Source organism: Microcaecilia unicolor, chromosome 5 (genome assembly GCF_901765095.1).
Source record: "Microcaecilia unicolor chromosome 5, aMicUni1.1, whole genome shotgun sequence".
Classification (NCBI taxonomy): Eukaryota; Metazoa; Chordata; class Amphibia; order Gymnophiona; family Siphonopidae; genus Microcaecilia; species Microcaecilia unicolor.
Window position 1 is genome coordinate 297,341,547 of NC_044035.1, and position 17,334 is coordinate 297,358,880.

A 17,334-nucleotide genomic window follows, 5' to 3' on the forward strand; every position below is an offset into this window, starting at 1 on the left:
ATCTCATAATTTGTCACAAAAGTGGCCTTGGCTTGGAGATTATGAGCTGCAACAAATTATGGAGCAGGCAAGATGGACTGTTGATAATAAAAACGCAATGTACTCGAATATCCAGTTAGGCAGAGTGCTTTAAGAGAGCCCACTGTGGCCCTTGAGGGAGTTTGAAAACCTACCAATAGCTGGAAGACTTGAAGAAATCCTTGGTCCAGGCTAGATAGTAAAGCAAAGCTCTTCAGAATCTAAAGTGTGCAATCTATTTCTCCAGGGCTAGAATGAAGTTTAGGAAAGAAAGAAAGAGCTATGGATTTACATTTAGGAATCTTCAGGCTATTGACTCTTCTACTCTGTCCTCCAATATTTCAAACCTCTCGTCAACCACCATCAAGCTCATTTTCAAAGCACTTAGCCTCCCAAAGTTCCATAGAAACCTATGGAACTTAGCCTCCCAAAGTGCTTTGAAAATATGCCTATATGTTATCCAAGTCTGTCAATGAGGCTGTCTCTTCTTATACTACTATTCTCTCCTCTGTTCTGACTACTCTCACTCCTCCAATTCCTCTTTCTGTAAGGCGTACCAAACCACACCCTTGGCTGACCTCTAGAATCCGCTACCTATGTTCCTGTGCTTGATCTGCTGAATGCCTTTGGCTGAAATCCTGTGCCCATGCTGACTTCATACATTTCAAATTCTTACTGACCTCCTTCCAGTCTGCTCTTTCATTTGCCAAACAACACTACCACATCCAGTTGACAAACTCTCTTGGCTCAAACTCTTGGTGTCTTTTTGCCACACTAAACTCTCTCCTCAAAGTGTCTTCACCGACGACTCCCCCTTCACTTTCTCTCCAGACTCTGGCTGAGTACTTTCATGATAAGGTTCACAAGATTACCCTTGAATTCTCAACCAAGTCACCTTCACCTCTCCTTCTCTCAGTCCATTCTCTCAATCCCCCTTCAACCCATCTCCTTTTCTGAAATCACTGAAGAGGAAACTGTCTACCTGTTCCTGTGATCCTATTCTTACCCATCTACTTAGCACTCTCTCATACTGTCATCCCTTCTATTTGTCATACCTCAATCTTTCACTTTCCACTACAACTGTTCCTGATGCCTTCAAACATGCAATAGTTACTCCACTCCTCAAAAACCCTTCATTGGCCCCAACCTGTCCTTCTATCACCCCATCTCCCCCTCCCTTTCCTATCTAAGATACTGGAACATGCTGGTCACTGCCGTTGTGCTTTCTTTCATCTCAAACTATTCTTGATCCACTTCAATCTGGCTTTTGTCCTCTTCACTCAACTAAAACAGCCCTTGCTAAAGTCTCGATTGGCCTGTTCTTGGCCAGATATAAAGGTCTCTATTCTATCCTCATCCTTCTTGATCTATCTGCTGTTTTTGACACTGTTGATCATCGCTTACTCCTTGATACGCTTTCCTCACTTGGATTACATGGAGGGACATAATTGAAAGAGCCGTCCTCGCAAAGCGTCCTGATCCAGGGGCGGGGAAACCCATATTTTTGAAACAAGAACGTCCATCTTTTGTTTCGATAATACGGTCAGGGACGCCCAAATCATGAAATTTGGTCGTCCTTAGAGATGGTCATCCCTAGACTTGGTCGTTTCTGATTTTCAGCGATAATGGAAACCAAGAACGTCCATCTCAAAAACGACCAAATGCAAGCCATTTGGTCATGGGAGGAGCCAGCATTTGTAGTGTACTTGTCCCCCTGACATGCCAGGACACCAACTGGGCACCCTAGGGGGCACTACAGTGGACTTCATAAATTGCTCCCAGGTACATAGCTCCCTTACCTTGTGTGCTGAGCCCCCCAACCCCCCCAACCCACTACCCATAACTGTACACCACTACCATAGCCCTTATGGGTGAAGGGGGACACCTAGATGTGGGTACAATGGATTTCTGGTGGGTTTTGGAGGGCTCGCTGTTTCCTCCACAAACCTAACAGGTAGGGGGGATGCCTGCCGCCTGCCTGAAGTGCACTGAACCCACTAAAACTGCATACTGGACCCAGGGACCTGCATACTGCTGTGAAGGAGCTGAGTATGACATCTAAGGCTGGTAATCAATATTTTTAAAGAATCTTCATTACCCAAGCAGCAAAGGACTCAAATACAAATCAACGTATGCATCCAGCTTTTCCTATTTAAGCGCACAACTGTGGAACACACTGCCAAAAATAGTAAAAACAACGTACGATCACCTAAATTTCTGGAAAGAATTAAAAACAAACCTGTTCAAAGAGGCATATCCCACCGACCCAACATAAAAGCCTGAGCACTTGCAACACAACAAAACCAAAGATCGGAATGGACACACCCCAATTTCTCTCCTCCTCCCTAAGTTCGCCATTATACCTACCTTACATGAACCTTATTCTACCACAATAACACCTTGTATTTGTTCATGCCGGAACTGGCAAACGCCACTACGGTACTATGTAAGCCACATTGAGCCTGCAAATAGGTGGGAAAATGTGGGATACAAATGTTACAAATAAATAAATAAATACATATTTTTTGAGGGTGGGAGGGGGTTAGTGACCACTGGAGGAGTAAGGGGAGGTCATTCCCGATTCTCTCCAGTGGTCACCTGGTCATTTCGGGCACCTTTTTGTGCCTTGGTTGTAAGAAAAACACGAGCAGGTAAAGTCGTCCAAGTGTTCGTCAGGGATGTCCTTGCTTCTTTCGATTACTACTACTATTTAACATTTCTATAGCGCTACAAGGCATACGCAGCGCTGTACACCATACACAAAAGGAGACAGTCCCTGCTCAAAGAGCTTACAATCTAGATAAGACAGGTAAACAGACAGAACAATTAAGGGTAAGGGAAAATAGGGGAGGATAAAGGACAGGGCAAGTGAGTAGAGGTTAAGGGCCGAGGACATCCTAGTGTTAGGCACGCCCAAGTCCTGCCTTTGCTACACCTCCGATACGCCCCCTTAAAGTTCGGCTGTCCCTGCGACAGAAAGCAGTTGGGGATGTTCAAAATCGGTTTTCGAATATACTGATTTGGATGACCCTGGGAGAAGGACGTCCATCTTCCGATTTATGTCGAAAGATGGGCTTCCTTCTCTTTCGAAAATGAGCCCAATAGTAACATAGTAAATGACGGCAGATAAAGACCTGTATGGTCCATTCAGTCTGCCCAACAAGATAAACTCATTTTACATGGTATGCGATACTCTATATGTATACCCGAGTTTGATTTGTCCTTGCCATTCTCAGGGCACAGACCGTAGCAATCTGACCAGCACTCTTCTTGTACTAAAAGTTCTGAAGCTAATGTCGAAGTCCCTTAAAATTTACACTCAAGCCCATCCATATCTATTCAAGATTTCAGGGCTATGTGCTTTCCTGGGTTTCTTCTTATCTCTCCCATTGCACTTTTAGTGTATACTCCGGCAGATCCTCCTCCCCTTCTATTCCACTATCAGCTGGTGTGCATGTGTTGGAGATGGACCAAACCATGATGCAGCTAATGTGAAACATTCCGCATGTCAGCCAGCGGTCTTACACCAAGTGAATCTACAAGCTAAAGTTAAGTAGCATTGATTCTATATTTCAAGTGAAATGATAAAAAGGTTTTGAAAAAATATCACAAGTTTGGATATAAATGAATAAACTGAAAGAAGTTCTAAATGTTGTAGATCTGTGAAGAGGCAGGCGAGTCAAGGGTAGAGTGGTCTTTGTGAAACAAGTCACCGCTGAGGTCTTATAAAATTTGCATGAGCCTAAGTTTCTAATATTTATAACAACTAAGTTTCATTTGGGCATTAGGTTGTTTCATTTGAACTACAAAGTTTTCAGAGCATAACACATTCCTATGTTAAGTATCGTTAAACAATGAAGCACAGCAATTCTGTTTTTTTTTTTTACCATGATAAGACAACAAAATATCTTAGCACAAACTTAATATACAGTGCACCCAGAATGTTACTAATCTACATACATGGAAAAAAAATAGTAACCTTCAAAACAATTAGAGAAGGCCATAAAGGGGATCCAAGTCTAAACTGTGCATATTATTCAGATGTACAGATTGTATTACACTTAAACTGCAAAACTGCTTACTTTAGCTTCTTGCTAACTTTAGTGAATTCAACCAAGCCAGTTTCCATAGGCAATGTCAAATCTCCAGCTGAGATCATTAATCTGCAGTCTTCATAAGTATGATCTGTAACTGGCACACCCAAAGCTCTATGAAGAACAGAACAAAAATAAAATATAATAAAGCAATAAACCAATTTAGTTAGGAAGAGTTTTAAAAGATAAATGCTATACACTGCTTTTTAAAAAATACTACTTTAAATGAACTCAGTAATCCCTTTTCCATGGGAGGCTGTAATTTATTTTTCGGTACTTTTAAACATATATTTATAACCTATTGCAACATTACTAGGCCAGGTGAATATTGGCTGTTGTATCACTGCAGGATTTCGTACATGCAATAATGTAAAAACTTAGGTTCCCACTATTTCAGCATTACATTAATAAGATAAGAAAGGACTGATAGATTCATTGTACTCAAAATTCTGAAATGACAGGTGTTTAGAATGAAGTGTTATATAAAGGTGACAGCAGTAATGTAGGTCTACAGCATTCTTGCATATGTGCACCACAATAGTTCTTATCTCAAGAACTAAAGACCAGTATACATGTATGGGCATGTGTCAAACAACACAATTCATTGCTTTTTATCGTTGTTTTGAACTGCTTGATTTTCTCTGTGCATATGTTACCCAGACCAGAAATCTCAGCTATTCTTGAGGGTACAGATTACAGTTCAAATGCAGTATACTATTCTCTACAACTACTACTTTCATGTCTTGCTATTTAAAGTATGCCCTTGATTGACATTCAGCATTGGTTTAATCATTCTAACAACGACAAAAAGGTTACTGGCATATCCCTTCAAATCCACTTTCTTGAAATTAAATGGAATTGGTGCGCTAGCTAAGTCATACTTAAATTACAATTTTGCAGACTCTGCAGATTCTACAACAGCACAAAGTAAAAGGAACAGAAAGGGAAGGAAACCTATAAAAACTGAAACGGAAAGTAATCAGAGCTGCAAAAGCTACAGCAGAATAAAAGATAGCTAAGGTGGTAAACCAAACTGACTAGACTTTTCATACATGTAAGTAAAATAGAGACTGGATTGTAAGACAGAAAAGTGTGTGGATGGATATGAAAGAAGATTAAATACATAATTCAGTATTTGGAGAAAAGCTGGAGCAGACCATTAATAGTGGCTTGGTTAATCTATCATAGGGCAAGCAAAACTAAAAATGGACAAAACTATGGGGCCAAATGGGAGATACATCCTAGGATATTTAGGGAGCTCAAAGAGGTTCTCCACTGAAAGTTGTTTTTTTTTTAATCAAATTTGAGATATTTATAGTCCTAGAGGACTGGAAAAGGGTACATGTCCCTTTTCATAAAAGTGAAAATCAGAATTAGGATGGAAAGCGGAAACTTACTCTGATCTTTGTGGTGGGTAAATTAATAGATAATATTTTACTAAAGGAAATAAGCCAAGACAGTTTGCATTTTTCCAATCAGATGAAAACTATCAAATATGATTAATTTGATTAGGTGACCAAAACTTTAGAGCAGAAGTACATTCTGGGTATTAAATGCATGCTGTTCATTAAGGGGTCTTTTTAAGAAGCTGCGACAAAAGGGGGCCTGCGCTGGCATTGGCACATGTTTTTTTTTTTTTTACATGCTCTGAGGACCCCCTTTTACCACAGTGGGTAAAAGGCGGTTTCAGGTTTTTTTTTTTTAAGAAATGGATGTATGGCAAGTGAAGCACGTGCTAAGTGCCCTTTTAAGGTGTGAGCTCTTACTGTCACCCACTGAGGTAGCGGTAAGGACTCCCACGCTACCCCGGCAGTAACCGGGCAGCAAGTGGCACTGCCCAAATACTGCTGGGTGCACACCAATGCTACAAAAATAAAAATATTAATGTAGCGCCAGAAATGGTGCACCCAGGGGGTGGGAACTACTGCCAGGCTGCTGCGGTAGCCTGGCAGTACTTCTCTTTTAGTGAGCAGTAAGCCCATGTTGGGGGTATTTAGATAATAACCATCAGAAGAGACTAAAATAACCAAGAGATATGACCCAAGGTGGTTGACTAGGTTATGAGTCAGCAGTGTAGTGACAGGGAGTTTCCTTCAAGGAAAGAAGACTGAACACTTCTGTACAAGTCATTAATGACAGCCAATCTGTAAAACCACATTCAATTTTGGAGGCCATGCTTCTATCAGGATGGCAAAAACAGATGGTTCAGAGAAACGCCATTAAAATAGTGAAGAATCTGCAGTAAACCTGCATGGAAATGAGATAGATTAGAAGAGGAAAGATAAAAGGGATATGATTTTCAGATATTTAAGTACTTCAAAAGGTAAAAATAAAGAACAAGCAAGAAGTATTTTTTACTTTGAGAAATTCTATAAGTGAGGATCATAAGGAAAGATTTAGAAGTAATTTTACTTCACAGAAAAATGATGGATGTAAGGAACAGCCTCCAAGGAAAGAAAGAAAGAAAGAAAGGAAGGCAAAATCAGTCATACAATTCAAGGTGATATGAGATAACCATATTAAACCCTTAATTATAAAGAAATGAAGGTATGCCAGAGGTCAAGAAAGGTAGACAGCACTGTAAAAAGAAGCAAATGGAGAAAGGACATTTAACACGATCCAAGATGGCCACCAGCACTTTTAGGTAGCTAGAGGAGCTCACAATTTTTGCTACTCGAAATGCTGAAAAGACAAAGGGCGGCAGCCTGCGCTTCGCAACCACCCTCCCCATTACCTTTAGGTCCAATGGACCGTTTTGTGAGCACTTTAGGACAGATTCGACAGACCGGGAGCGGTCCCCTAGAAGGCACCAATCAAATGCAGGAGCTATCGGCGTCCTCGGGGCATGACATCACTCTGAGCCCCGATCAATGAACTCCAACCCCGCAGCCGCAGTTGAGCAGCTCCCCCTTCGAAGGATCGACGGGGCTCCCGCCAAGGAGCGAGAAGGAGAAACCAGCGATTAAAGCTCAATTACAACTTGAGGGGGATTCGGAGGGCCAATTAAGGTCTCCTGAAACGAGCAGTCCTGCTACAAAGACTACGGGACAACAAGGTATGGAATTAGAGAAGAATCCAGAACATTCAGATAATACTCCTCTTAAAATGCTGGAGAAGCCAACAGAGGTAACTCTCGATTCTCTGTGGGATTTAATTTCACAGTTTATGTTATCTTTTTCTCAAAAAACTAACTCTATATCTGAGAAAGTAACTGGAGTTGAACAAAAGATGGTAAAAATTGAATTGGATATAAAATCCTCAAATGAAAAAAGAGAGACTATAGAGAAAAAAAGTTACAGAAATGGAAAATCTACAAGTAGTAATGCTAAAAGATATTGCTAATTTAAGAAGAAAAACAGAAATATATGATAACTATTTGAGGAACAACAATGTAAGATTAACTTTCCAAAGATTAAACTGGTGAAACCAATGGATATGTTGAAAAGACATCTTCATGAAGTATTAGAGATTCCTGAGGAAAATATACCACCTTTTAATCAGGTGTATTACATCCCACAGAAGGATTTGCTTCAACAAGAAAATAAAGATTCTTTAGACTTGACCGCATTTCTGGAAACTGGTAGCAACTGTATCTTTAATTCCTGATAAACAATGGCTTTTTCGGCTATTCTTTAGGAACCGGGATAAATTATTCCTGGGCCTAAGAATAAATATGTTTCCTGATATTTCAAAAGAGACCCAGAAAAGGTGTAAACAATTTTTGTTGTTAAAACCCGCCATTCTCCAACTAGGAGGAGTATTTTATTTAAGATTTCCCTGTAAGTGTATCATACGCTTGAATTCACTTAAATATGTTTTCATGTTTGTCATCTTTCATATCAACTAAGAGAGCAGAAGGAGTTTAATTTTAAAAATGTTCTGTCCTATACTAAGTGCTGATTAACCTCTGATAATTACCTTTTGACTTTCCTGAATTTTGAAATCTTGGATCGATTTATAGTGGACTTGAGTATTAAAAAGTACCTATATTATATTATTTTGTTTGAGTATTTTTAAAATGTAATAACACTTTCTGGATCAAGTGTATAACCTTGAGAAATGTTATAAAAAATTGTTATAAATAAAAAAAAATTAAAGAAGCAAATGGATAGACTATATGGATGTGTTGGTCCTGTAATGTTCTCTATTCCTAATTGTTCTCTACCACACTTTTGGCAAAATTAAGTTGAGAAACCAGTTCCCCTATTCTTTAATCCCTTTCCTTTCCCAAGTACCTCTAAAATGGGTTTCATGGCTCTGGCTCAATGGTATATCAGAAGCAGGATGTGAGCATAAGTACTGTCACAGGCCTGGTTTCCTGCATTAAAGCATAGAGTGAATGGGCTTTTGAGCAAGCATTGGCTAAGATCCCCACACTAACACAGAACATAATTTTATATGCCATTTTCACATGTAAAATTATGCTTTACGTGTGCTAATGGGCTCATGAAAAATTAGGTTACACCTAAATGTACATGCAACACAAGTTGGCATGTACTTGTACTGCAGGGAGCTTGGGGCAGAGATGCAACTTACACATATTTATTAAAAAAAAAGTATGTATTAAAATTTACACCTGCTCAAAAGCAGACATAATTGTCCATGCCTTCAAACTATCCACAAATTTCTGCAGGATTTGTATTAGCATTCTATAAAGGTAAAAGGAGGCTCTTCCAACATATACCAGGAAATCTAAAGTCTGAACATGGAGTCATGTTTCGGCATAATTGCCTGCCTCAGGAGTCTATAGTAATACATATAAAAATTGAAAAGTTAAAAAAATACAAATTTGTGCACATAAAAATACAATGTATAGAACAAAAATTAATTAAAAATACAAAATTAAAAATAACCATGAACAAAGGATTATAATTGTGTGCGACAGACTTTCGATTCTCTTGCTTATATTGGGAGAACCTTTTACCCTACTTCACTAGACCTTTCCTCTACGTTCGTAGTAGTTCCTGTTCCTCCATCTTGGTGTTTCTTTACCCTTACAGCATTCTATAAAGACACAAAGATGCTTGTGTGTCCTTCTTGCAGTCTATTAACCTTGGCACCCTGTTATACAAGAACCCTTACTTCTGATCATCATGAGTTTTTTAAAGGTTCACAGGCCCACCAAATGAAGGGAGGACAGGGGATGTTGGTTCACAATTTTTATCCATCTTGTCCACTACTCAGGCATAATTATCAAATGTTCAGCCATAATTTAGGCAGGATAGCACTGATCTGAACAATCATGTACACAAAACTGGTCTTATTCATGAACTACTGTAAAAACCAGTTATATTGATGCTGACTACTACCAGATCAGTTGTAGCCTCGATTCAAGCTGCTGCCAATGATAGGGACTTAGCTGTATAGGATTAAATTCTGATAGGGATAGGAGATGGGATTTGATATACCTCCTTTATGTGGTTAAAAATCAAAGCAGTTTTTATATTAGTATGCATCTACATTTCAATTAACTTACAGTTCATCAGTTGCAATGTAGCTCCAGGAGACATTGTGGCTATTTACCCTGACATATGATGGATATGATGTCTAAGCCTAGGATTAGATGGCTTTCTAGAGTGACACTGATGATAATACTTCTCTTTGCTGTAATTCAGAGTTATAGCAATATGTTTTCAGCAGGATTCGCAGATTCAAGGAATCTGACAGGGGTCACGGCATGAACGCTCCTGCTACGGCCCCCATTGGAATTCTTAGAATGCACAGAAAGATTCAGTGGGAAGTTCATTGTTCCAAGGAATTTCAGAGTTCATCACAATGTGATTTTAATGTAGTTTTAAGCTTTTGTTTTGATACTTACGCTGCCATTTTACTTCTGACTCCATTGGCAAACAGAAGTGGATTATTTTTCTCTTCTTCATTAGGAAAATGAACAGGCATAAACTAAAGTTCAAAAAAGGATAAGGAAAGCTTAAAATGTAGTCAGTAAAACAAATAAGAATTTATTTGTGATATTTATATCCCACATTATTCCAAACAAGTTTGAGTTCAATGTGGCTTACAATAAACAGTATAGGATACATAACAAAAATTAATGCATAAGAAAGTAATTTGTTGTAAGAATCCAATATTATAATACAGTTTCATAAATGAGAATATAGTATGATTATACATATGCAGCAATATAGTATATGGTTTATTTATTCATATTTGCTTAGTTAAGATTCAGTGGGGAGTACAGCAGCTTTTCTAAATACAATGGTGATGACAAGAGGAACCTACATCTTTAAAAATGCATGATATACCTGAATGACAAGTGAACTGGCCATAATTTAAAATACTTATATATTTGCTGATTCAAATGGCTCAGGTACACATTTTCAAATTATCTATGAGTAGCCTAATGAATAGCACAGTGGCCTGAGAACCTAGGAAACTGGGTTCCATTCCCACTGCAGCTCCTTGTGACTCTAGGCAAGTCACTTAACCCTCCACTGCCCCAGGAACAAATGAATACCTTTATTTAATATGTAAACCACTTTGATTGCAACCACAGAAAGGCAGTATATCAAATCTCATTTCCTCTTGCATTATTCAGTACTATCATGAGCATAATAAAACATATGTCCTAACAATCTGACAGTTTCAGAACCATGTATAATATATTAACAAATGACAAAATATACAATACTATGCCTTCAAACTATCCACACATTTCTGCAGGATCTGTGTTAGCATTCTATAAAGGTAAAAGGGGGCTCTTCCAACATATACCAGGAAATCTAAAGTCTGAACATGGAGACATGTTTCGGCATAACTGCCTGCCTCAGGAGCCTATAGTAATACATATAAAATTGAAAGGTTACTATTTTAATGATAGACATTTCCCCCTATATTATTTCTTAGCCCAACATCTTGTGTACTATAAATCCCTGAAGCATCACCACACACAAAAGGATATTTCGTGTATAGCGTACCTAACTCTATTTACACTAACAAAATTCAAAACACAGGTACTGTCTTAGAAACAGTTTTTCCAACTCTTTCCAATTGTTCTCTTTTCATATATTTTTTACTGAAGCAACAAAACCTTTTTATATACAACAGATTAAAACAATAACTCATTTGAAAAGAAACTTTTTTTAACAGCATAACAAAACAAGTTAGGTAACAGCTTGTTTACTGGGTCTAAAATCAATCTGTCCTAGCTGTATTTAACCACGTGTGATTATCTCCCAGTGGTGTAAAACAAGTTATACTGAATCAATTTTATTTCTCATAAGGAGGGTGAAAGAAATGCTTCCTTGAATGAACCCTCTTGATATAATATGCTGTACAAACTGGCTGCGAGTGTTTGACTTTTTCCTGCTGCATAATTGATTTAGATTAATCAAAGTATTTTCATTAGTTTCATTGTATCTTGGTCAAGAATTTTGTGGACTAAGTTTTGACTACGTTTGAAGGAATATTTCCTTAATTTTCTTTAAATTCAATAAATCCTGTAATCCTGTCTTTGCTGATACATTTATGTTTATTCTTTGAAAGTAACACTATTAAATCTTTAAAAAAAATAGTGAATTGATTTTTTACTTTTTCAAAAAGTACAAAGACTAGGGGACACTCAATGAAGTTACACGGAAATACTTTAAAAACAAATAGGAGGAAATATATTTTTTTTCCCAACAAATAGTTAAGCTCTGGAACTTGTTGTTGCCAGAGGATGTCGTAACAACAGTTGGCATATCTGGATTTGAAAAAAAAAAAGGTTTGGACGAGTTCCTAGAGGAAAAAACTCCATAATCTGCTATTGAAACAGACAAAGGGAATCCATTGCTTGCCCTGGGATTGGTAGAATGGAATATTGCTACTATTTGGGGTTCTGCCAGGTACTTGTGACCTGGATTGGCCACTGCTCGAAATAGGATACTGGGCTAGACAGACCATTGGTCTGATCTGGTATGGCTATTCTTAAGTTCTAGTAACCCGAGTTCTATCAAAGCATATTGGCTTTAATTTTTTTTCTTTAAAATTTTTCAAGTTATCAAAATCATCCATGAGTTGTGTACCCCTGCTAGCAGATAGAGACAGAAATTAAAAGGTCAGAGTTGACTTCAAAACTCATAAAGAGGGTTGGTGCTCCCTTCAGCTCCTCAGCATTTGCCTGCCTCCAGCATATGGTGTAGACAAGTGGTTTGGAGCAGCAATTATAAGTAGGCTGCTCCCAGGAAGGTCATAGGCCCACATTCTCAGTAGAAAATAAACAGAGTCGGAGGGGGCACTATAAGTTTCAAGTTTATTATGGGCTTACTATCCCAACCCAAACAACTGGTATCTGAGTGGCTTACAATCTAAAGGGGAAAAGAGAGACACATACATATATTGAGCTATGAGGACAAACCAATACACGAGGTAAAGGGGGAGAACTACAATATCATAAAGGAAAGAAAAAGAGGAGGAAGGAAAAAACAGTGGGATAGCAGAAGATCTGCCATTATGGACTTCAGGCTAAGTTTCATAAGCCTTCAAAAATAGGTGGGTTTTCAGGTCAGTTTTAAATTCAGAGAGAGTGGAGAGAGCTTTTATGCTCTGTGGGAGAGAGGTCCAGAGTTGCAGGCCCTGTACGAAGAAAATGGAGCAACGTTGTGAGGGGAATTTCATGAAAGGAAAGAACAGCTGGAAGTTCCTGGGTTGAGAAGTGTAGAGGTTGGGAGGGAATGTAGGGGAGAAGAAGCACAAAAAGAAAGGAAGGATCGTCTGTACTCTGGATTTTATAGACCAGAGAGAGTAATTTGTGTTGAATGTGGTACTGAATGGGTAGCCAGTGTGCATCTTTTAAGAGTGGAATGACATGATCATATTTCTTGTGACCAGTGATGTTTAACTGAGGTATTCTGAATTAATTGTAGGTGTCTGAGCTCACATTGAAGAAGACCATTGTAAAGAGAGTTTCAGTAGTCTAATTGTGATACGACAAATGAGTGAACCAGGATCGTTACTGCAGCAGGCAAGAGGAATGATCTAATGGATCGGATATGTCTGAGATGAAAAAATGCCAGACGTATTACTGAGGGGATTTGCAGGATGAAGGTTAATGCACTGTCAAGGAGAAACCAAGAATTTTGACCTGATCGGTCAGAGTAATTAGAACAGTGTCCAAGAGAATCGGACTAACTGGAGAGTTCATTAGAAGTGGTGACAGAAAGAACTACACTTCTGGTGACTTTCGCTCTATAACCGGACAGAAATAATATTTTTCATGCTTGTTTTCATCACATTAATGCTCTTTTTTGGGAAGCAAAATTCAAGTTTTCCCAGATTTGGCCAGGGACACACCAAAAAGAAGAAGAGAATTCCTGGTGTATAAACCAAGAGTTCTCAACTTAGGAACACTGTTTAGATTAAAATTTCCCTGTAGATGTTTTGTGTCTCTACAAACTAATAATTATATTTTCTTTGACCCACTACTTAATATGCTATTAGTTCGAATTGCGAGTACTCTCTTGCTCTTCCTTGTTCTAATGATATTATTGTTTTTTTGCCTTTTAAATTTTGCCTAGTATTTGGATCTAATCTTATGCTGTGGACAAATTTAAGAAGGAAGATTTCTGTCTATATTTAGTGTTTTGAATTTATGGATATTGCCTAAATATTTATGTATGAATGTAAATGTTAAAACTAATAAATATATAAAGCAAAAAACAAAATCAACACTATAAGAACACATGTAAAATCAAAAATTGCGTGCTATTAAGTATAAAACATCATAATATAATAAGTAATAAATAAAACAATACAAGATAAGCAATTAAAAATTGTAGCAGCATACTAATTATAACAAATAGTTATAAATCAGATCAAACATAATCCTGAAAATAAAAAGACAATATGAAATAAGTAAAATGACAAATAATGTAATTACAATCATATCTGATTAATGTGTAAAATAGAATATATTATGTAAAATGGTGTAGTTCATTTATGAATGAATACAAAAGACAAAGATATAGGAAAAACATACATACCAATACCAATAAATGCACTTGGTCAATATGTTATTACAGGATGGAATAAAGAAAGCACTAAAAACGACAAACAAACATACCAATACCAATGATTCCACTTGATCAGTGTGTTCTAACAGGATTGAATAATGAGTTAACATACCAGTGATCAGTTACAAGTACTTCTGTAATGTTAATGTAATGAAAGTTATTTTACATACTCAACCGAGCACAATGTATATTGTATACCTGAACATAAAAACAGAAAGAAACAAAGCTTAATCATACTCGTAAGTGCAGAGTATCATACGAAGACACTGGTTCAATAACCTGCACTTACGAGTATGATTAAGCTTTGTTTCTTTCTGTTTTTACGTTCAGGTAGACAAAATACTTTATGCTTGGTTGGGTATGTAAAATGCTTTTTCAGTGTCCATACTTTCTAAATGGTACACTTTTAAGCACTTTCACTTAGGGCCCTGATGGCGAACCTATGACACGCGTTGTCAGTACTGACACGCGTAGCCATTTTCGGTGACACGCGGCCGCATGTGGCCGCATACAGAGAAGCAGCGGAGTTCCTTGCTGACACCCGGGGCGGATCGCCGATGCGCGCCCCCCCCCCCCAGGTGCAGCGCGACCTCCCCCCCCCCCCCGGCGAAATCACCCCCCCCGGTGCATGTTTACCCGCTGGGGGGGTGCCGTGTGCGCTCCTATTGGCTCCCTCCGAGTCCTCCGCTTGTTCCCTCCCTGCTGCTCCCTCTGCCCCGGCTCCTGCACGGCCGTTAGGGGATCTTTGACCTCACTTCCGGCCGGCGGAGCAGAGAGCAGCGGAATGCCGTGGGGGACGCATCTCTGAGGGCCCTGTGATCACCATTACCAGCAACCATCATCCAATCTACTGTTCTGGGGTGTCGTGGATTTGTAATTGACCATCATTACTGAGATAGGTGAGGGGGAGGCTGGGAGAGGTGAGGGCATGTGCTATGGGTGCTGTTTCCCGCCATTAGAAATAGCGGCAGCCATCTTAATTTACATAAGGTGGTCAGTTAGGCTAGTTAACCCCTAATTGCCTGCAGGGCTAACAGGCTATCTATAATTCTATCTTCTGTCACTGCCCCCCTGATGGAGAACCCAAAAAATAAAAAACCAAGGTTAAGTAAAGGAAGTGGTAGTAGCAGTAGCCGACCCTTTCAAGAGACATGGACCGAGATGTATGGCATTATAGAAAAAAATGGCAGATCATTTTGCGTTCTATGTACTGAAACGGTAGTAAGCAGAACGTGGAATATAAATAGACATTTTGAAACTAATCATTCCCAGCTCTTGAAAAAAAGTGAGGATGAAAGGAAGGAATACATTTCCAGGCAGCTACACTTTTATAAGAGCCAATCTAAGTCCATCCTTAAATTTGTAAAAGGTTCTACAAATTTAACATCTGCAAGTTTGAGCATTGCTCACTCCATAGCTCAGCATGGAAAAGCACTCAGTGAGGGAGAATTTATTAAAGAAACTCTCCTAAGATGTGCACCAGTTCTATTTCACGATATGCAGAATAATGATGCAATTATTAAGAGAATATCTGAGTTACCACTCAGTAGAAATATCAATTGAAGATTTAGCCAATGAAATTCAGCAACAAAAAAGTCACTAATAGGCAGATTAGTTAAAGAATTCCCCCTCCCCCTCACTTATCTTAGTTCACGGCACCCCACACAAGTTAAATAATATCAAGACCAACAAAAGAAACCGACTGACAGATGAACAAAGAAGTCACTAAGTAGGTAAGTTAAATAATTAGTTTTTGGTTTATTAAATACAGTTATATATTACAATTATACATTTTTGTTATTTAAACTATAAATATCGCAAAATTATGGGTTTTTTTCTCGAAGTGACACACCACCCGAGTTATGCTCGGTTTTTTGGCGAATTTTGACACACCAAGCTCAAAAGGTTGCCCATCACTGACTTAGGGCAACAGATGCACTCTTTTTCCTGACATTTTATATAGAGATAACGGATTCAATTCTCTCCATGCGGCTAACGTCTTTAAGCTGTTTTTAGCACTTGTGCTGTCTTTCCCCAGCTGTGCTTGCGTTTTGATCATTTCTTGACACTTAATGGTATGAATGGTTCTCACTTAGGACAATAGGTATACTTTTTTCCTGGCGCTTTTTTTTTTGAATAGGGATTAGAGAGACATTACTTTTTATTCATTTGTAAGCCATATAGAGAGCATTTGCAACTTTATTACTGGCATGGTCATTCATTTCCTACTTTCATTACAATACAGAAGTACAAGTACTTGTGACTGATCATGGACGTTTCATTCTTATTATCATTATGTTTTATTTCTTTATATTATGTTTTATACTTACATATATTCATGCACACAATTTTTTATTTTACATGTGTTCTTATATTATTGATTTTATACGTATGATTATATTTCTAATTTGTAAATTCCTGAGGCAGGCCCTTTGTGGCTGAAACACGGCCCGTGTCTAGTCATTGATAACTGTCTTTGATATTAGAATAAATTGTTCCACCACACCATTTGTTTTGTTGGACTTGTGTGTCACCTTTGCTGTTTGTGCTTCTGCATGTGTGTGCAAAGGCTACTTCTTCCTTTTTTGTTTGTTCACAAGAATCAGGAGACCATTACCATTGGCTGTCATGAGTTGTTCATATAATCACTGTGTTGAGCTGGTCTGAGGAGACAACTACTCTTCAGATGCACACATTTTATTATTATTATTATTTTTTTTAAAGAAAGAATACAAATCACACACAGTGTCAAAAAAAAATCTAGAATAAAAAAAAGAGGCCAACTAGCCAACCCTGGAGTGACTACAAATTTGGTGTATCAATTCTAATTTGGAATCAACTAGACCTAGGCATTCATTGGTGCCAATCACTAAATCTGGGGATCATAAGCAGGATGAAAGTATTCTATCAGTGACGTTGTACATGTGCTGCATCATACCTTAAATAAGGTGATACGAAATTGTATCTGTTTGTAATCTGCTTGTGCTGCGACAGGGTCTGCAGAATAAATTGGCACAGAGAGAGTGAGCCTGGGCTCGATGTTTTCACTGAGTGTGCTTATGCTAATAAGCACTGCTAAAAGTCCCACTTATGTAACCCCCAAGCCCCCCCCCAAAAAAAAAAAAAAAATCTAATGAAGTAGAATATTTCCTGAACTGAACACAGGCCATGAGTATGAAGTCTGATAGTTCCACAGCCCAGAGTGGAGGTAT

General features: G+C 38.4%; 1 protein-coding gene across 1 annotated transcript in view; it reads right to left on the reverse strand.

Moving 5' to 3' along the window:
- Positions 1–17,334, reverse strand: part of LPCAT2 (lysophosphatidylcholine acyltransferase 2) — a 157,433-nt gene that overhangs the window by 34,637 nt on the left and 105,462 nt on the right. The window contains exons 9-10 of the mRNA XM_030204309.1: positions 9,931–10,013; positions 4,101–4,226 (exon numbers count right to left, since the gene is read on the reverse strand). Of these exons, the coding sequence (XP_030060169.1) occupies positions 4,101–4,226; positions 9,931–10,013 (209 nt within the window). The remainder of the gene's footprint in view (positions 1–4,100; positions 4,227–9,930; positions 10,014–17,334) is intronic.